The 22,810-nt window shown below is 33.5% G+C and overlaps 1 protein-coding gene across 7 annotated transcripts; it reads right to left on the bottom strand.

Annotated features, from left to right (window-relative positions):
* Positions 1-3,578: 3,578 nt before the first annotated feature.
* Positions 3,579-21,082, bottom strand: LOC108130881 (uncharacterized). 7 transcript variants are annotated; one of them, XM_070281534.1, is made up of 12 exons: positions 20,964-21,022; positions 20,333-20,421; positions 13,181-13,342; positions 8,553-8,681; positions 8,192-8,496; positions 7,102-7,318; positions 6,858-7,007; positions 6,656-6,799; positions 6,245-6,535; positions 5,186-5,457; positions 4,849-5,128; positions 3,579-4,787 (listed from the first exon to the last, which is right to left on the bottom strand). In XM_070281534.1, the coding sequence occupies exons 2-12, from the start codon at positions 20,373-20,375 to the stop codon at positions 4,447-4,449; spliced, it is 2,334 nt and encodes a 777-aa protein (XP_070137635.1). In that variant the 5' UTR covers positions 20,376-20,421; positions 20,964-21,022; the 3' UTR covers positions 3,579-4,446. The 7 variants fall into 7 exon arrangements, with proteins under 7 accessions (XP_070137635.1, XP_070137637.1, XP_070137636.1 ...); XM_070281533.1 differs by having other exon boundaries at positions 3,581-4,787; positions 20,347-20,421; positions 20,964-21,007; XM_070281536.1 differs by lacking the exons at positions 20,333-20,421; positions 20,964-21,022 and adding an exon at positions 13,943-13,961 and having other exon boundaries at positions 3,580-4,787.
* Between the last annotated feature and the right edge of the window lie 1,728 nt (positions 21,083-22,810).

The raw sequence follows: 22,810 nt of genomic DNA, 5'->3' as shown, positions 1-22,810 counted from the left end.
CAAAAGTCACAACGATTTTGAACGGGTCGTCTATGCTGCGATTTTGCTCGGAAATTCAATTCTGGTGTGCAGCGCATGCCCGGAAATTTTCTCTTTTTTTGTGTCGAGGTCCCCGCGACTCCTGTAAAGAGCTTGCTTCAACTTAAGTTCTTGGACACAGGACCATTGGGGTATGGGGAACCCAATATTTTTAGGGAAACCCAAATTTAGGAACCCAAATAACTATAAAATCCGTCAAACCAAAATGAACACGCAAAAATTTAGTTAAAACCTAAGTAGTAAAACTAAAGTATTTATAAGTATGTGTAATATATTTTTCATTTGCTGATATTAAAATGTTCGCCTAATTATTTTACAGGAGAAATCACTAACATTTTTTCTTTCATAAAAAGTTTTTTTTTATCTTACTCTCAGCCGCTTAAAACCAACATTCTTGTAAATTTAGTTGCCTCTTTTTATTCACTTGCAGAGTGTAATTACTATTGTTATTCTGATCTAAAATATATTCTAAATTATAATATATCACGCTGTTTTCGCTGACTTAATTGTTTGTGGCTTGCTTTCGTAATAAAAGTTGTTTTTCACACTTTTTGTATAAGGTTTGAACATTTTGAATTTTGAAAAAAAAAAATATATATATTTATGTACATAATATTTATTAATATAAAATATAAATGATAAGTTTTTTGGCCATGGTTTCTATATTATAAAATCCCTGATCCAAGAGTTTAAGTCATCCAAGTGATACACCCCATTCGCGTATCGCGAAAATTCTAATAGGTATGTGTCGGGTCCTCTAACACATTTGTTTCTTGGTATAAAAATGATGGAAATTTGTGTCGTTTTTAAAATTTTTTTTTACCAGGTTCTTAACCTTATTCGCGGGCAGTATTATTCTTAGTACCTTTCATTTGATCCCTTTAGCAACCCTTTTGTAACCCATTGCACAAAAAACAAAGAATCTATGGTTTACTCCTTACATCCTATTAAGGGAAGAGACATTTTGTATTTATAACTAGAAAGGACGGCTACCCGGTACTCATCTCCTTAAGTCAAGTTAAGTCATCTCAAGTTTAAATTTTAAAGATATGGATTCCCACCAAAAAATGTAGCATTCCTTTAAAAAATTGGGGGAATTTTGGGGAAAGAAGCGAAGCAACTACCGATTTAGTTGTTAATCAGTCTATAGTTATAGTCTAAATAAGTCTTTAACCCTAAAAGTAAGTTTAAAAATTTTTCGATTTGGTTCAATTTTGATTTTTAGGTGTAGATTAGCTATTGGAACAGTTTGGCATCAAAGCATTGTCCAAAAACATTAACAAACTGGCGCTGCAACGAGATTTATATTTTGGGGGCGGGAAAATGTACGAAAATTTTACTAGTCCAAGTTCCAAATCGGAATCTATCTCTTATAGTCATCGTATAGTCTATATCGTCTAAGGTGACCAGGTTCACGATCGCTGTATACTCTATGGTTAGGATATTGTAAGTTTGTAGTCCTTTTTAAGTTAGTTAAATAACTCTTACAAAATTAAGATCATATATATGTACATTACGGGGTCGAAAGTGCGTTAGTCACCGACTTTTTAGCTCGTCACAAGGGGCTTGCTTTAATTGGCTTGCTTACAAATTGATCCTTTCATCCTGTATGGAAATGATTCCTTCTCTGCTAAAAACGGCGTAAACAAATGTGTATTACTATTAAAGGGTTTGAAGGGCCAACAGCTGTAAATCTGTAAGTCCACGCATAATTTCACCGGCTCCAAAACCGTTGGGCTTCCCTGCACCAAAATCCAAGATTAACGTAAGAAACGACTAGCAGTATAAATAGATCAAGTTTTACCATATGTATGTAAAATTACAATTCGTTTTTTATACCCTTGCAGAGGGTATTATAATTTTGGTCAAAAGTGCGAAACGCAGTGAAGAAGACATCTCCGACCCTATAAATTATTCTTGATCAGGATCACCTCCTGAATTGATATAAGCATTTCCGTCTTTCCGTCTGTCCGTCTGTCTGTCCGTCTGTCTATTTCTACGCAAACTACGCAAACGACCTGGATCGGCCGCTTATAGCTTAGTAAAGATTCTATTTTCAGTCAGTTATTCCCACCTACAAAATTTCATAACAATCGGCCGACTATATATCTAATAGCCGACATATAAATGAACTATCGGAAATGGTTTTTGGTAGAAATACAAACTTTGGTATTTTTAAGGATAGACTTTTGGGACTTGGAAAGCTTGGGACTTTTTTTTAGATATTTTGTTGTAATTAATTGGTTTTATTATGATATTCTCATAAGCATCGGCCAATTATATCCGATGTTTGAGATATATATCCGGTAATAACTGCAAGGGTATATCAACTTAGGCTCCTATAGTTAATATATATCTGAAAAACAAATTTCATCGAAATGGGCGGCGATAATTGGAGGAGATATATATACCTTTTCCCATACAAATGGGGTAAAATTTTTAACGCGTGGACTTCGAAGACTAAAAGAGATAGAAATATCAGATTTGGAACTTCGGATCGTATGATATCCGCGCAGATCAAGTTTGTGTCAACACTTTGCCCCGAAACAGAAATCTGATATATGCGCCAATGTTTTTGGAAAATTTTTTTATGACAAACAGTTCTAATGGCTAATCTACAATGAGCGTCTTGGATCTCTCCGAACTTGTTTTACATGGCGTGTTCCACCCTGAAGGGATTACGACCACGGCACTCGAATATACCCACAAGAGGTATATAGTGCATGGGCACGGATGGTACGCCTGCCAGCGTCCCAGACTAGAAGCTATAACTATGTACATAGCGACCAGCCCAGTACCTTTCAAGTATGTGCTTGCCGGGCAGCATACTCCCTCTGGGTAAGAGGCGAAGTGTATCTAAAAAGAGATGAGTACCGGGTATAATATAGTCGGGAAACTATAGTCGTCCTTTCTTGTTTAATATGCACATTTAAAACAAGTCCCAAGTTTCTCCCAAAAAATTTAAGTTGTGTTGTGTGTTGTTTTCGATCGTATATGGCCAAGCCTTATGAAATTTGTTGAACAAATAATTTAACCCAAAATAGAATCTCTATCTCTATATTCTATCTTCAAAAAAACATTTTCCTATCGGTCAGTTAAACTTCTAACAAGCCATGTTATCTATTAGCAACCTTTTAAGTCTGTAGCTTTAAAACTAAGACTCTAGTTTCCGCAGAGACTGTCGGTACTGTCAATTCTGATATCAACTCAGCAGCTTATGCTGATGAAGAATTTATTTGCTACATTGCTGCCATGCACAAAAAAAAGACAACAAATTTGGCCAAAATTATAAAACCCTATACAAGGGTATAAAGATGGCGTCCATCCATTTCAATATACTCGTTCGGAATATACTCAGAATACTCGTTTAAAGTTGAAATAACTAATCTTATACATTTATTTTCGAGCTCAACCAATGCATTGTAACTGAAAAGCTTTGCACCAATGAAATTAAATATTATTTTTATACAATGGTAATTACATTTTATTTATTGAAGTTTCTTAAACCATACCTAATAAGTATTTGTTACTATAAATACATTTGACGAAAAGATTAAAATACGTTGTTTAATTTACAAACAAACATAATATCTTAATGTAATTAGGTAATTCTAAGATTTTCGCCAAATTTATGTAGTCATTTTATACTGAAAATAAATCTAATGTATTTAAAAACAGTTTTGATGAAACTATTGTTTATTTCAAATTTTGTATGCATTATTGACTTTTTATATTCTCTATGAAAAATGTATATACATTTTGTAAATGTGTAGCTTTCAAAAAAGTAAATTGTGCCTTTTTGGGTATTTATCTATTTGGGCAATATATGTACTATATTTACACACTGGCTAATTAGATTTTGAATAACTTTATTTTATAAAGTTTTATATGAATTATTTTAGCTTGCTGCAATATTTACATTTATGCAAAGTTTTAAGAATTCAGTAAGTCATCACTTAACGCTAATAAGGAAGGCACTTGTTTTTTCAAAAAAGAATTTCAAAGAAAATTTAACAAAATAACAAAAACATATTATAAGTGAAATATATTACATACTAAATATATACCCCAAATTTAAATCACAAGGGAAAATTTTTAAAAACTTCACATTTACGAATTATTTTACGTTTCTTTAACAAATTTTATGTTTCTCGGCCTTTTTTTTTTTAATTTTAAGAACTCAATTGCCGTGAAACATACGGGAATATGAGAACATTCTAGCTCAGTTTGAGAATTGAAATCAAGTAGAAGGAACTACTTAAGATTTGTTTTCTATTGTCCTTCATATTAATGTGGTACAATCTTCTCCTCAGCATTTCCGAACTTCGCTTGAGTGCCATTTGGAGCAACTGCACCCGTAGCTAAGCCTGTGGCGTATACATGCGGCTTAAAGTCCATCATTTCTTGTCATCCATAATAGAATTGAGAGCCAGCCGCCACGCCAGTGGACAAGGTGCGAGGAGCGGTGCCATCATAGGAAAGTTGCATGAGCGGCTTTGTTCGATGCACAGTCGAAGTGCCGCTTAGAGACATGGAAGCAGACCCATGACCCAACGGAGTTATTGCAAGGGCCGTAACTGATTGCGCTGGTGGATGTGCCGGAGACCCTCCAGCCATAGAGGACGGTGGCGTGGGTGTGCTTCTTGGATGCTGCAGCACTCCCATTCCCCCAGAATTTACTATATATCCGCCTCTGATAGTCGGCGCGGTTGTGTACTGCGACAGTGAGGTTATGGGAACCATTGTGCCTAGAAAATAGTAGTGTTTAAAAATTCTAATCAATGTTAAGGTCTTGACACAAATACTTACTTATAGCACTACTTCCAGGTAAGGGACCACCAGAAGCCTTGGATCCGATAACAATCGCCGGAGCCACAATTCCTGTCACTGCATTCTGGCTTCCAGTAGAATGGCTGGTTGCTACATAGGCACTCGACGGAATACCTATTAAGTCTGGGGAGTGGTGTGTCCCAACCAAAAGTGGGGCTGTGATTACACCAGGTGCAGATCCTGGGATACCCCCTGAGGATAGATGTCCAGGAGCTATATTGGTGAAGAGGCTAGTAGCCGGTGCGTAAGCCAAATAATTCTGAGAAAGTATTACCTTCATAAAAAAGTGGTTTCATACAAAGAAATCACAACTTACCTCATTTTTTGAAACTATTGGTAAAGGTACCGATGAAGTTAAGTCAATGTCTGTATCTATTTCGTCTATTTCATTTAACCCGCTTGGAACTGTTGTATCCTCAGCTAATTCGCCAGGCATTTCATTGGCTTTATTTGGGGAATTCATACGCGTATCCGTAATGACACTATGACGCTTTTGGAGCATCAACCTAGTGGCAACAACAATTATGGATAAAAGCACTCCAAAGGATCCCACGATAAGTAGGTAAATATATAAACGTTCCTGGTCGCCTGTTCAAAATTTTTAATAAATTGATTTTTTTTTTTTAATTTTAAGTTATTAAACATTTTTATTAAATAAATATCCATTTCTTTATTGATAAATATTCTAACAAAATATAATCAAATGATAGTCAAGTTGTAATTCTTTTTAAATTTTTCAATCTTAATCTTTGGAACTCTAAAACTTTTATATTCTTTCGCAACAGAGTTAGATTATTTTCTTAATATTACTAATATACTTAAGCATCTATAAACTTGGGTAACGCCCACCATTTTACGGTCGAGGCCTCTAAAAAAACTATACTAAGAAAACCAGTCGAAAAAATAAGCTTAAAGAAAACCCGAAGTTTATATACCATTGCAGATACAAGAGTTTTTTAATATAGCAAATATCGACATGGTTAAGTTACCGAGCATTTTCGGATTGCTGCAATTAATGTTCGGAATTCTTTTTTTTAGTAAAAAAACAAATTCTGTTCGATTTTGATATGAGAGTTCATTTTTTAGACCAGATTTAACGTCGGTGGAACATCACGGGTGTCCTTGAGGTCAATAAATTATTGCCGGCCACATTTTCCGTCGGCTGCATGACCCGACAATATAAAATCTGTAACATATAATTCGACATATGCACGTCCTAGGATGTCATCCTAATTCTGAATATATGTATGTGAATAATTTAGATTCTGTTATGGTTCCTTTTTATCAAAATTAACATACTTCGGCAATGATTTTCGAGCCATATTTTCATAATCTAAATAAATTAAAATAGAAAAATATTTCTATAATTCCTTACCCTCCAAGCTAAAGTCGGCAGTGTGAGTCATTACGTTATCGATCTCAGCAACCAATGAGCTGTTTGTTATGGTCTGGTTACTCGACAATGTGACACTGGGTCTTGAAATACTTCCTCCGGTGCTATTGCGGGTACCAGAACCTGTTGTGTTGCTATACAGCTTTGGAATGGCTTCGGACTCTTTATAGTTCAGTTCATCATCGTACAGATCGTTGACATCACCCTCAAAATCCTGGGATTCGTCCGCCTCGGTTTCTGATGCGTCGTGTTCTTTAAGTACTTGCATGGGCACTAGACCGGAACAGAAATTACGAAAACGCCTTTTATTAACCTCGTGAGCCTTTAACTCGGCCACAAACACCAGGTTCATACAACACCTGCAGCCATAGATGGGGGCGGTAAGATACTTACCGCATGTGTAAACCACTTTCAAGTACATCCGAGAGTTCTTTTGACAAGGAGTACCAAATGTGTTTGCGTCAGCTGCTAAGTTGCACCGCCGACGTCCGTGGCAAATTTGCATTACTGTCTCCGTTGAGTATGAGGCGAGGCATGCTAAAAAGATAACGACCAGATTAATGAGAGGGCTTGACCCTCCCATTTTCAGACTTACTTTCTTCCCGTACTCCTTGGGGTTGAGGACATTGGATGCTTTCATACTCTGTTCTACCGAAACTTGCGCTATATATGGCTATCCTCGAATAGGGGTTACACTCGAGCTGGGCGACATCATTGTGACAAGCTACCTTGCTTCGAAACTCATCTGAAAGGTTGATATGAGCGAAAATGGAAAATTATCTATCACAAGCTTAGAAAAATGTAACGAGTAATGATTGACTCCACTAATTTATACTTACACGGACGACATTTGTAGGCTATTTCCACGATTTTTCTAAGCTTTGGACAGGGATCGCTAATTAATGAATTGGTGCTGACTGTACTGCTGTGATAGCTGCTGGTTCCGGACGAGTCACCTACTCCGCTTTCGCCTAGGCCGTAATACTGCGAAGACCCCTGGAACTTACAGTGCTTTTTCTTCTGGCACGCCTCGACTACTGTTTGCAGCAAAGAGTACTAAAATATTTAATCAAATACAGAATCAGTTCTTAATATCAAAATATAACGAGAGCGAAAACCTTATATCCTAATTTAAATTCTATATATAGCAGTGGTTGGCGCTCAATAAATTGATATGAATTTAATGCATAAGTATAAGTAACGAATAGCAAAAATTACGCTGCAAGCATGACATTTCATACGATTTCAGAAAAATTTCCTAGGCCCCTGGAATAGGGACCTGCCGTCCACGGATATAAAGCTCTACCCATCGGTAAGGGTAGAACGAGATAATAATAACCACAACAAGAAGAGACGGCTTTCGATTTTCCCGACTATATTATACCCGGTAATCATCTTTTCCGCTCACAAATTAACTAATTTAACCCACAAAGCACGGATATAATACGATCCCAAGTTCCAAATATAAATATATTTATTATTATTATAAAAATAGTTTGGCATCAAAAGTTTTTCAAAAAAACATGCAGTACTTGCTGGAGTAGTGGATTTCGCGATTTGTGGGGGGTGGGAGGTGGCATGGCAAAATTTTGAAACAAACATTGTAGGAGTCAGCTCTATAGCTCTACTTTTTATAGTTTTTGAGATTCAAGCGTTCATACGGACAGACGGACATGGCTATATCAACTCTGCTGTAGATGCGGATCAAGAATATATATTCTTTATGAGGTCGGAGATGATTCCTGCTTTATGTTACATACATTCAAGCGACTACAATATAAAAATTATTATAAGTACACCTTAAACATGTGTATATGTACAATTTCCTAATGTTTTTATATATGCTTTTTTCTTAGGATAGAACATAGACCATGCAATGATTGAACAAATATACTGTGCTTTTTTAAAAACTAGCTTTTTGGCTTTTACCTGTAAAGCATTTGGCCACATGCAACTCTTTGGGGTATTTTCGTTGTTCTCGTCAGTACTTTGAATATCTCTAAAACTGACGATTGTACCAGTTTCGTCGTCAGTTGAACTTGGTTTGGTAGTAATAATATCATCACTACTATATGTCATAACATGGCCGTATTCACCATTGGCAAAGCGTTTAGAAGGCTCTTTCTGGTTCGATAAACCAAAAATGGATCCGCGAAGTAGATGCTTTGCTTTGCCACGGATTTCCGGAACGAGTTCTCCAGGCACGGGACACAGATCCTCGATACTGTAGCCATCTGTATAGGTAATATTCTTACATGTGATTGGCGCATATTAATAAGTAGATACTTACCTTTTGCCACAAATTTGTTGTACTGAGCAAATTCGATGGAAATACTGGTACCTCGGGGACAGGCAATAACAACTTGTTCTGAATCACAAGCTACTTTCTGATATGTGCGTAGAGTAGCCGATAGCAATGCTTTTTCAATAGTATAACATGAAACAGTTTTAAATAAATGGGAATTTCATAATCAATTGACCAATTGTATATAGGTATTTTTGTAATAGATAACACAGTGCGACAAAAAAAGAAGAATTGAAGGAACTTTTGAAGAGACCTAGTAAGAATTGTTCATTAGGTCGAGTATAGTATAAAACCATATTTGAAATTTTTCAAACACCCCCAAAATCTTGATTTATTTAGAAAAAACGGTTTTTAAGGAACTTTTTTGCTCCTAAAAATTCCTAAGCGCTTTTCCCAAAACAAGTCAGTCCAATCTTGCTAGCGTTCCGGAGCAATAGTGTGCCCTTCCATTTCGCTTATTCCTTTTATTTACACACTTTTACTCCGGAGCGATAGTAAAATTGCACTGACTTGTTTTGGGAAAAGCGTTATAACTTTAACAATTTTCATAATTTCTTAATGAAATCGGTCTCGTTTTATTCAGAATTAACGAGACAATTATGATATGTATCAAAAATGTATAATATATGTGTTAATATGTATTAATATGTATAAAATTTCTTAGAAATTGTACCGAAAAAATGGCGTCAAAGTCTGGAAAACACGACCAAAATTCAAAAATATCAGTTTCTTGCGTAAAAATTGTATCCTTTTTGTTGAAATAAATTAAAGATATATATTTTTTCAAAAGCTACAACATTTAACTATAAAAAAACGTCTAATATTTTAAAATCGGTTTAAAATTACGCGCTTAAAAATTTTTAGGAGCAAAAAAGTTCCGAAACCCCGTTTTTTTTAAATAAATCAAGTTTTTGAGGATGTTAGAAAAATTTCAAACACGGATTTATACTATACTCGACCTACTTCCTACTAGGTCTCTTCAAAAGTTCCAAATCACTGTCGCACAGTGTAATTTTTAATACATAGTGTTTTGTAAACAGAAAATATCTTAAGAGGTACAACTCTGCTTAGCTTTTCTAAGATTACATTAAAACAAGAGAGAAAAGCTACAAAAAATAACTTTGCATTCTTTATTTTATATTAAGTTGTAGAGAGTTTTCTGAAATTGTGTGGTCTTATTATTGTTAAATTTTTTGAAGGAAAAATATGAATATTTGTTAATAATAACTCATATTTATTCATTAAAAAAAACTCAATTTCGATGCATTGGTAAGTTATCACACTTTCCCGATTTCACCTCCCATTATAATTCAACTTTTAAGAAGAAACGTTCTTTATGTATGATATTTTTGCAAAATATTTATGTTCAAGCATTGAACATGATTTGCGGTAAAAATTCGAAGGATAGACTTTCAAGGGATCTACTTTTTTCTTTATAGAGAATAGTATGAAATATGTTTAACCCGTTAATTAATTATATGAAGAAACTTTTTTAATGTAATACCACATTTTAATTTAGAAAATATGAAAGTGATGCATTTATTAAAGGAATATGCATAATAATTTTTGGTTAATTTTGAACTAATGTATGAAACTTAAATAAATACAGACCAAAAATTAACAATAACAAAATTTATTTGTTGCCAATTTTGATTTTTGCGAACTGAATTTTATACTGAATCTATGTTTCGCTGTCGGATACCATCTCCACAGCCACCAATTAAATAAAATTATGTATAGAAAATCAACCAAAGACTTAGAAATGCTCCAATCATGATTTTAAATTTAACGAAATAGAAGGTCTTTTCAAAGTTTCAAATTTTAGACATTCGAAAAATATCATTACATTCAAGAATGTTAATTAATTAACATTAAAATTTTTATTCACTGTTAGTTAACATAGCTTGGAAGAGAGATTAAACAAATTTTTCTCTTTGAAGACTTTTTCTCTTTTTTGCAGCGCAAAGTTGAAAAACGTATAAAAAATTATAGTGTTGAGCAGTGCAACATATGTTGCCCATAAAAATGTATTCACTGTTCTGTTATATTCATGCTGCTAAATGTTAACTAACAGAATGTTGTTCAACAGGACGTTTTCCAACTTCGCGGTGCAGAAAATATTATTTATATCTTATAAATATATTATACTCTTAGACTATTATATATTAATAGTCTTATACTCCACAATTTTGAGCTTTCCCTTGTATGAGAAAATTATTTAACCTTGTTCCTCTTAGTGAAAAATGTTTAATTTAGTTAAAAATTTGAACTAATTATTATCTAACTAAATAAAATATTAATTAGTAAATATATTTACTAATAGTATATTTACTATTATATATGTATTTATATTAGGAATTTGGTGAAATGCCAAATTTCAAACCAATAAAACATATTCTCCCTGGCACAGAATTCTAAGTGGTTTAGTCTAGACAAAAAAACTTGAAGTGTAATTTAAAAAAACGATTATATTGTTTCTTTTCTTTTCCTCTTGGTTTTCCTATGACTTTACAAAATATGAAACAATCTCTTTTGTATCTTCCTCGTTAAGGAGAGTTTCTTTTGGATTTTTCCGAAAATTAAGCAAACTTTGAGAATGGATTGCGGGAAAATGAAAAGACATACGAACTTTTGAACTTTTGATTCGTTGTTTATTAACGATTAAAAAAAATATTCAATATTCAGGAAATTCAAAATGGCGGATCTCGTAGACCTCTATTTTTCTGCTTTGTCGAGTGTAGGGCCGCTGGTAGTGAACTTAAATTAGAAATGTATATAATTTATTAAAATTGATGGAATTTCCTATGCCTTATACCTAACGACAATTAATTTTGGTAAAAATAAACCAATTTCATGGACGTTTAAAAAAAAAATTGGCATTTTTTCTCTTTTTTTTACTTTGATCTCGTTTAAAAATAAGAAATAAATAATTTTTTATGCCAATTTTAGGTATAAGGCATACAAAAAAGTATGTACTTTTAAACATTTTTTGAATGAAGGAAATCTGATCAATAGAACGAGCCCTGTGCGCGACAAGAGGTTTCAAAACATGGTTCCGAGAAAAACGCGTTTAAAGTTTTTAGAAACTTTGCCTTTAGATAGCTTTCTTGTTATCATGGGTATGTTTGAAACGGTCTAGCTCAAGAAATACGCGTCGCATCGAAATATCCCTTGTCACGTATATTCTACACATATTTAACTTTCATTTTATTAAAAAAAAAAAATCGATTTTTTCAAAAAAATCCAAAAGAACCTCCCCTTAAAAAAATTTTAAATATACAAATTTATATTGACACCGACGGCACTGTTAGACGGGAGCTTGCGGGAGAATTCTACGTATTCGAATTTCGAAAGTGTAAAATGTGAATGTATTTGTATGGGCACCACTCATTTTTAGGTCAGATGTCTATCTGACCATGATGAGTTTAAAGTTTATCATGGATTTGGTTCTTATTTTCAAACAAAATGTGTTTTTCCAGTGAAGAAAAAATATTCAAAAATTTAAGAACAAGAAAGAACGGCTATAGTCGAGTCGAGACTATACTATAGCCGGTACTCATCTCTACCATCGACAAATAAACTTAAGTTTAAAGAAAACAAGTGTTGGTTGCATACTTATGTGCTCGGGGAAAAAAAGTCCATAAGTTCTCTTAAAATTATTAGATTGGGCTGAAATTTGAGTTATACGTAAGGATTAGGCCCTGGAATAGTTTTGCATCAAAACACTTTCCAAAAACTTGTCGGCTGTTCATGCTGATCAAGAATTTACATATAACTGTAAAAACTACTGTCAAAACTGTATCATTTTTTAAAGCTAACTTTGAGCGGAGTCGGAGTCGAATATACCCTTGAAGTTAAGATCGTATATATATCCCAAATATTGGATATAGTTCCTCGATTGTTATAAGAAATTTATAATAAAAGCAATTTATTAAAATTAAAAAAAGACCCAAGCTTCTATCTCCAAAAATATCAAAGTTCGTATTTTTACCAAATACTATTCACGATCGTTTAGTTATATGACAGATATAGGATATAATCGACCCATCCCAATGATATTTAGTAGGTCCAATCATTATAATCTGTAAAAAGTTATATTTTCAAAAACATGGATGTTGCATAATTTTTGACCTTTCAGTTATATGGCTTTCAGATATAGTCGGCCCATCCTTATGAAGTTTCGTATGTAGTAGCCACAAATAGAATCCATAGAAAATCCCAACAGTCTAAGTGTAAAAACGTTATGGCAGTTATGGCAGCAGTTATATAGAAACAGACAGACGGACGTGCTCCAACTCAGGAGGTGATCCTGATCAAGAATATATATATTCCTATAGGGTCGGAGATCTCTCCTTCACTGCTTTCAACACATTTGAACAAAATTATAATACCCTCTGCAAGGGTATAAATATGAAAAATTAATATTAACCTTTTTTTTTATTTAAAAAATCCAATTGAAATATCTTTCAAGCGGCGAAAGATATTGCATAGCTTCACACAATTATACCCGTGTCTGTGAATTCCCCAGTGTTTTTTAGCAAAACACTGCGTTAAAATGTTTGGTGATTCGTTTAAATCTTCGGTATTTGTATAAAAGGTGTTTATTTACTTACCTAATTTTTCGCCACAAAAGACATTCTCTAGAAAATGGGTCCATACTAGAACCCAGAAAAGAAATAAAACTCGCGAATTTGTGGTTCGGTGCATCCTCGATTTGGGTCGTAGCTCCATTTGAGCGTCTGATTTTGCAGATATGATTAGTGCTAGCGGGATCGCTGTTGAAGAGGATTGATTGATTACTTTGTTGTGCCTTTTTCTATAAATACACTTTTTGTGATAAAAGCTGCACTTGGGCCTTACGCGCTGCTATCATATAATTATTATAAGTTCATAAAACTCATCAGGTTTGTGACCAAATCATAAAACCATACAGACGGTCCCAAATCATAAAACAAATCATAAATCCAAACAAATATGGATTGATATAATATATTTCACTTTATTTTGTCCTGGATACTTATAATTCTCCTAATTCGGGCTTAGTACCAAAAAAAAAGTTTTTTGTGGCAAAAAAAAATGCCGTATATTTATTGAAAATTGTAAATAATTTTTCGTTTTTATCGTTTATAAACTTATATTTACTTTTAACTTTAAGCTTAACAGGGAGAAGGTACAATCTTCAATTCAAAATATAAAATTAAATCATTTGTGTGATACTTCTTAATAAAGTATAATTGGACTTTATTAGTCCCTACAATTTTGATACCGCGAATCTCGGAGTCTATAAAAGATAGATGCCAGTTGGAGTACCTAACAAGTTTAAGTTTATGTACCCAACTTCAAAAATTTTTGGTGGATAGTACTTCCCATAGTACCCATATCTTTCGCCGACTCTGCCTGTATCTGTTGTGAGTATTGCGTGGCGATCACAAATACGTATTCGTGTACTTTTGGCTAAAATGGCACATTCTGTTTTTAATTATCAAATTTATAATAGCATGCACGGATAGAATTACAGACTTAATATAAGCACATTGTGAGCGAAAAGTTAGCTTAGTCTGTCATTTTTTGTGGTATTGTTCTTCAATAAAGGTATTGGTAAAGTGAGATTCGGCAATAAATCAATCCGATTAAATTTGTAGAATTCGTTAGAACGTGCTGATAAGCAATCACATTGCTTGAATATGAAAAATGGGTCCTTGATTATATTTATGGGAAATATTAATCCACAAAAACTGTGTAATGGCACCAGATTTTCAGTGAAAAATTTGTTGACTCAAAAATGCTCAAAAATACGATGTTAACTGAGACCAAAATGCTACACGACTCCTGACGTCCTGTTTTTATAATTCTGAGGCAATCATTGTCGTATTTTATACAACAGAAAAGGTTAATTTAAGAATGTCGAATCGGTTGGTATGAGTGGGTGTGATCTAACAATGGTACGAGGTTTTGCAGCTTATGAAGTCCCTTGTGCCATACTCTGTCAAATGCCTTTGCAATGTCCAGGTAAACAGCAGCTCAATACTTTTCTCCTATCAAAGATTATTTTATTTTTATATGTAGCAAAGCGTTTTTAGTTAAAGTATTTGTTTGGTCGGCACTCATATTTTAAAACAATTTGGCAATATAATCTAAGATTTCGGTATCTTCCCGATTCTTTTGGAAAAGGCGTCGATATGATCACATAATTATTTCATAAGAGTTAAAACATTTGAATAGCGTTTACAAATGTTAATTTTAATTTATTGCTTGTTTATTGTTTTATATTTATTGTAATTAATTCATTCCATGCTTCATTCCAAAAATAATTATGGTGCTTAAACTAACGCCAATAAGTTGACAAAAACTATCTACATTTTATTGTTTTAAAATAAAGGTATTGCTATTGTCGGTAATGCCGTTTAATGCCACAGTTACTTCTTGGCTTCGGTTTGTCTTTACCCATTCCGCTTTTGGAAGCGGAATTCCGCTTCCGTCATTCCAAATTCTAGTCCGTATTTCTATCTTGTAAATTGAAAAACCTATCTTCTTAATGGTTAAATAACAATAAAATTCAATTATTTTTACTAAAATTAGTATATCTGCGGTGTCGTAAATGAAGAGAATAAAATAAAGGCGTAACGATATGTTGACGCCACACTAAATTCATATGATTTTTAAATGGATTGTATTTTGAGGATGGCTTCGAATTTCCAACCTCCAAATAAACCTTAAGCACTCGCTGTAAGGTATTTATGTATGTAAAAAAACAGATCAGATGCACATCAAACTTGAACAAACTGGAAATCTTGTTTTTTACCTTTGCGGTGGACACGATTACTAAAAAACTATTAATCCGATCAACACCAAATTTTGATCACTTATTTAATATGATAATAGCTAGACTGTGAACGAAGGATTTTTTTTTTAAACTCCTTTTTTAGAGCATAAAATTGAAAATCTTATACCTTGAAAAAGTACATTTTTTGTTAAAACCGTCGCCATTTTTTTAATCAAAATTTTTACAAATCCTTCGTTCACGGACTAGGCAATACAATATACTAACGAAATTTTTTTGAATTTTTGATTTCGGATGAACCGTTCTTGGGATATGATGTCCACCGCAAGACACCATCCAAAAAAGACGATCTTGGAATTTGGCTATACAATTTTTATTATTGAATATTTTTGTATGAAAAAATTTAAATAAGTACCCAGAAACATGTACTAAACAACGTCGGTAAAACATTTTTAATAAATATTTTCTATGGTGTCAAAAAAAAATAGATAAAATTGCATTTTTTGCGCGGTACAACTGTATATTACCTCTTAAATTATCCGTTTTGGAACTTGGACTCGTATGGTATTCGCGCCTATCAAGTGTGTGTCAAAATTATCCCACGCCCACTCCCGCCCCTATAACAGAAATCCCGTTTTAGCGCCAGTTTTTTTAAGTTTTTGAAAAATATTTTAATGCCGAACTGTTCCAATGTCATAAATGCACCTACAAATCAAAGCAAAATTGGACCATTTTTAGAGGAGTTATAGATTTTTTATTTTGCTTCCCTACTGAATCGGTAGTATGGACGTAGGTGGTATTAGGGGGCTTCGGTTGTTTTTTTCCAAGCGCAAAATTTTTTTCTGAGAATCTGAGAATTTCTTCAAACTTTAAAGTTTAGTTAAGTGTGGTTGGAATAAATGAGTACCGGGTATAATATAGGCGGTAAAGTCGACTATAGCCGTCTTGTTGTACCTTTGAAGATTCTATTATAATCTTGATACAAGTGACACAATTAGAATTGGATATGTATTCTTGATCAGGATCCCCTTCCGAGTGTTTGTTTCTAAGCGAACTAGCCTCGCAGTTTTAAAGCCGTCGCTTACAAACTTTGCATTCAATCCTTATTTTCTCTGCAATATATACATACATATTTTACATATTCTTTGAACATATGTATGCAAACGTATGAAGGACGTATGACGTGGGCAAAAATCAAGAGACTAGTTTTCGTATAAACAGATTCTCGAAAGGTGATCCTGATCTAAAATATATACATATATATATACATACATATATACATTTTATAGATGTCTCGTTTACTGTTGCACACTTTTGACCAAAACACATTACTTACATCGACTCGACATTATGCCTTGGCAAGGGTATAAAACTCAGCTAAGTCGGACAGTTTTACAGGAGTTACCGACTTTTTTGTCTGCTTCTCTACTGGATTGCTTCAGTTGTTGTTTTCAGAACATAAAAATGTAGGCAACAACATTTCTATGCTGGGAATCTATCCTTTTAAGGTTTAGTTAAAATGTAGGTTAAAAAGATGAGTTCCAGGTATTAAAGTTGGTAGTATCCCTGTAGCCATCCTCTTCTGTTTATAAAATTGATTTCGTAAATCTACCTATTCGCCAGAAATTTTTAGTCGCATGATTTTACTTCTTGATTACTTATTTAATTTTTAAATCTCAGAAATTTAAATTAGTCGACTGACCCTCATAAAACTTTACAAAAATTCCTTACTTGTTACTAATTAGTATTTCTTCCAATCATTAGTTGAAACTTCATTTTATAGTTCCTCTTGTTAGTATACTTTAAACACCATATTCTTAACTTACTTAGGGCTATAAATTTTTAAATAATTTTTAAACATTTATGTATATATTTATATTTTTTTTATTTTAATTTTATTTATGTAGTTAGGCCTCCTACATTCTCTATTATAAATAAACTGAAATTTGGCGTATGCTCAAGTGTTCTTTTTATCAAAGGTTATTTTTTTTCCGCGGTCTTTCAGAATTTTGGAAATGGCTTGTCCATCAATTAGAGCATCAGCTAGCATTCCTGTATTCATCATAAAGCTTAGAGGCCCAGACGACCGAGGGGCGCTCGAGAAACGATTTATTAGTATATATTAAGCTTTTTGTAACTTATTGAGGAGTAGTTAGTAAAGTAGTAGAGTAGTAAAATTCTATATTTTAAATTTGAAGGACAGGAAAGAGATGTTATAGAGTAGAGACCATTGTAGTTTGAACATAAGACCCTAAAAGGGTCGTGCTGTGCATATGTCGAACTACAATGGGCTATCTATATCCCCATTAATTAGGTTACGCAGAAAAACTACACCGAGCAGTGTCCTACGATTTGTTAAGCTAGGTAAGTTTATAAGTAAGATTCTACGATTATAAGATGGAAGGTGAAAATTTGCACCCCAGTTTAGACCTTTAAGTGAAAAAGTTAAGAAATTCTTTTGTACGGATCTATGCGGTCCTGATGTACTCTATATTGGGGACTCCAGACACATAAACTGTACCAAAGATTATACAGTACATAGATGGGACATCTCATACAAAGAAAAATTTTCTATGGCGGGTTCCAGCAGTGGAACCCGCTGGAACGAGCGGGTTCCATTGCGCGACAAGTTAAGTTTGAGAAATTTTTCGCGAGACAACGAATGGGGGATAGCCGAGTGGTAGAGTGCTTGGCTGGTGTGCAAAGTAAAATGAGTTCAAACCAGGCTCGGGACATCAATTTTTTTTTAATTTTAAATCTATTTATATTATTGTTTTATTATTTGAATGTGTTTTCCTAAATTTATAATCCAATAAAAAAAAATACAAAATTGTAAAATCACCTTAACATCGTCTCAGTTCGTAGTGGAACCCGCTGTAAAAATGTCTATAAGTGCGGGTTCTACGGCATTTTGGTAGGCCGCGTCATGGAACCCGCTCTCAAATGTTTTCATTTTTTCGTCGTGGAACCCGCTGTAATAATGAAAACATTTGAGAGCGGGTTCCACGACAAACGGCTGCCAGATGAGATAGGGAGAGAGAGAATTCTATTTTTAGATCGTAACATCTTTGGAACGATGAAAGTTTGAAACGTTGTAATCGAACCAATGTAAGAGTAAAGAGATCAGAAATATCTTTTACTATCCTTACTCGTCAACTCTGTTTTTGGTATAGATTCTAGCGTCTCCTTTAACACCAATTTTAAGTATCATAAAATCAACTTCGAGGGTAGCCTAGATGGATAGTGCGCGATCCTTATTCATGGGGTCCTGGGTTCGACTTCATTAGCGGGCGGTTGTTTTGATTTTGATAAAGTTTTAGTTTTGTGATTCTTTTTATATTTACTTTTATTTTTTTATTTTTTTTTTTACTTTTAATTTTTACGTTATTATTATTATTTTTAATTGCATTCTATTACAATTATTGTAAAAATAAGTGACGGACGTGTCGGATGACAAAATGCCGGAAGGACTCCCTTGAAATTTTATTAGCCGGACATAATGAAGAATAAAACAATTTTACAATTATAAAATTAAATAAAAATATTACAATTAAAGAAAAAAAAAATAATAATAATTATAAAAGAAAGAAAAAGTTCAAAGTCCTTACGAGGATTTGAACACAGAAAAATGACGCATAGAGAAACAACTGTATGCATTACGCTACCATCCTGTCTCGATCTGAATTGATCAAAAATACTATTTGTTCCACCAACTACCACATCGGCGCATCGAAAACAGAAACGCGAAATTGAAATTGAAATTTGGAAGCCAAAACATTTTTCTCCGTCGTGCGAGCAGTCACACATACACACATAGGTTCACATTTTTGTTGACGGATACATGTAAAGAGTTCTAAAAATAGAATCGTATGCATGTGCGTTTCCCCCCTCACCAACAAGCTCGACGCAAAAAGTTGACCGTTTTGGGCCCTGATGTCCCATCTATGTACTTTATAATCTTTGACTGTACTCAAGTACCACTTCTTGGTGGTCAAAGATGATTAATTGGCCAAAATGGGTAATTTACTGGACGTTATTGTTAAGTCTTCCTAGTTAATTTGAAGTGGCTAATACCAATTATAAATTTAGATAGTTTGAAGTACAAAATTCTTTTCAGTGTATTCCTCTTTTACTAGGGGCCTTTGCTTGCACGGTAAACTTTTTTTTGGCGCAAAATTAAATTAGTTTCTTAAAGTTCATTTATAATTTTTTTTCATGTTACCCTTGAGTCTTGTTTATAAAAATCCAAATTTTCGTGTAGTAGTACCTCCTAGTACCAAAGGTTTTGAATCCTTGTTGTTAATTAACATTCATTCACTTTATACGGCACTCTCCTTTATTCAAAGTTCGAATTCTGCATTTAAATGTTTTTCTTCTTATTCGAACTTAATTGTCGGGTATTTTAGGTCGCACTGCATTTCGTTATATTTACACTTAAAATAACACGTATAACTAAGTTAATTCCATAGTGGCACTTTATTTATGTCCCGTTTTGTATATATAAATTTTGGCTAAATTTAATCAGTATACTGATTTTCCGATTTATTGGCAGTTTCGGCCAGTAAATCGCATTTTTCATGGTTTTTTGTGATTTTTTGTGAAAACCATCGATATAAAATGGTTTGTTTAATTTTTGTTATGATTCTTGAAAGATTCACTTTATGTCGGTTTCACTGTTGACACCACAATTATCAGTTCTACTCTAGCATTCAAAATTTTTGTTTGACACATTTTCGAAAACTATGAAAACTTCAGCGGTGTTGTAAGATATTGAATTTATCGCGGGATTGCTTACTGCCGAGTCACTTGTAAGAGGTGGACTGATGCTGGATGCTGAACAATTCCAAAATCTGAAGTCTCAGTTTTGGAGCTTAAAGCTTTAAAGAGAAATATGAACCGACATCCCAGCTGTATATAGTGGCACTGTTCTAAACGCCATATATCAAGTTTCTGTAAAAAGAACGGTAAGACTATACTTACATACGTATTAGATTGTACCTTTTCTGCAAATGAAGCTTTTGGGCCATCTGATACAAAGCAGGCGCATTTTTAGGCCCAGTATAAGTCTTTGAACTGTACAAAGAAATCAACATTGCGAATTATGTATTTTAATTTTTGAGAAGCACATTTTGGATCTTAAGTAAAGACTAGTATGATTTGACCATTAAATCCTTTGATAAAAATTTCAGAAAAATATAAATTTTTCGGCTGCACACCGTAGAATTAAGCTCTCTCTTGTCGGCATTGGCGGAGAAGGACTGCCCTATTGCACTGGCCGACAAAATCCAATTGTTCCAAAAAAAAATCATACATAAAATATTTTAAGTTTCATTAAAAATTAATAAATAAACCCAAATTTGTATATGGAAGTTTTTTTTATAGTGAAAGAAGTAAAGGAAACCATGTTTTTATACCGGTACTCGTAGAGTACAAGGTAGATACATATATTGTAATCATGTGTATTCATGAGACTCTTGAGACATGAGACAATGTCACGCAGTTCTAGTTTGTTTAAGAGAGGGGTAAGGTATAGAGGGGTAAGGTAATATAGAAATATATCTGAAAATTTCAAGTCAATTAAAGCAAAATTGACGAAGTTATTAGTATTTTCCTACCTGCCGGATTTTTGTAAATGTACCTGACCCGACCCGAGCGCGCTATTGTTACCCGGCAGATGTTTTATTCTCTATGCAGTATCAAACCCTAACCGCCTAAAGTCATGTATTGAAATTGATGTATTGATAGGAACATCCTCTATGGACCTGGCATTGATGATTCAGTGTGAGGTAAGTCGATAAAATTTGCTTATAAACGTTTTACACTGGATTTTTTTGTGGTTAAAACTTTAAAGCGTTTTTCCCACAACTCACGTTTTCAAAGTCGGTACCCCTCATAACTTCAAAACTACTGCACCGATCCTTTTGAAATTTTAAACACTATTTCTGTACATATTTTACGAGGTAACGCTGTCGAGTGTTTTTTTTTGTTCATAATTTTGATTTCGCAATGACAAATTAACCGATTTTTCCCAAATAATTATGTTACCTGGGGCGAACTATTATCTAACGAATGAACTTTTATTTTTTGATTTCAGATGACCAAGCACCGAGTTATGAGGGGCACCGCAATTCAACTTTTTCTTCTAACATTCTTCTAATGTCATACTTTAATATACCGTTGGTTGAATAAATAAATTTTAACTGTGTCGTCAGGAAAAAAATCACAAAAACATGGCTTTTTTCGCATGATTTGACCTTACCACCACACCCCCCACAATTTTTTTCGAATCTGAGTTTTTTGACCATATAAACTCAAGTCAAGAATCGAAATCAAAATATCTTGCTTAGTTTTTGAGTAAGAATCTGTTTCTTAAATAGTGGGAGGTGCCACGCCAAAATTTTTTTAAATCTTAAATATATTGACCATGTGAGCTCAAATTAAAAATCAGAACTTAAATATCTTGTTTCGTTCTTAAAATATTATTTTTGGCCAGAAAAAGTGGTCAAATTTCCTAAAGTGCACTGCTTTAAGGGGTTATATACAGTTGTGATTGATTAAAAAATCGATTTTTTTTATTGCATATTCTAAGTATATACTTTTGAGAATACTTTCAAAAAAATTCATAACGATCGAAGCATAAGAACCGAAGTTGTAGCTATTTATAGCGCACTATCTACACATAAAACTTGAACAAAATGTTTAAAATTAATCAAAATTTTTAAAAATCCCTTGTTCACGGACTAGACAATACAATATTCTAACTAATTTTTTTTGAAGTTTGGTGCCACGCAAGTTTGGGATATCATGTCCACCGCAAGACACCATCGAAAAAAGACGATCCGGGAATTCGGCTATAACATTTTTATTATGTAATATTTTTTTATGAAAATATTTAATTAAGTACCCAGAAACATGTACTAAACAACTTCGGTAAAACATTTTTCATAAATATTTTCTATAGTGTCAAAAAAAAAATCGATAAAATTCCATTTTTTTGCGCGGTACAACTGTATATAACCCCTTAAATCTCAAATGTATCAACTCTCAACGAAATCAACAAAACAAAAATTTGCCTCTACTCCTTCTTCTTCTTCACTTCTATTCTAGCGAGCAAAGCGAACACTAAGTAAATTAATAAATAAAAAGTATTTAAACATCGTATTTATTATTATTAAATATGGCACTCGTCATGTGACTTGCATGTCCATACATACCAGTGAAGGGCTTCCGCCGAGCGTAAGTTTGGAAGTGAGTTTGGAAATGGCTTATGCATCAATAAGAGCATCAGCTAGCATTCCTGTATTCATCATAAAGCTTAGGGGCCCAGACGACCGAGGGGCGCTCGAGAAACGATTTGCTAGTATATTAAGCTATTTGTAATTTATTAAGCTAGGAGGAGTTAGTAAGGAAATTTAAAATTCTATATTTTAAATTTGAGGGACTGGAAAGAGAAGTTATAGAG

This window comes from Drosophila bipectinata, chromosome 3R, assembly GCF_030179905.1.
Source record: "Drosophila bipectinata strain 14024-0381.07 chromosome 3R, DbipHiC1v2, whole genome shotgun sequence".
In the NCBI taxonomy this organism is placed as follows: Eukaryota; Metazoa; Arthropoda; class Insecta; order Diptera; family Drosophilidae; genus Drosophila; species Drosophila bipectinata.
This window is presented reverse-complemented; position numbering and strand designations above follow the sequence as displayed.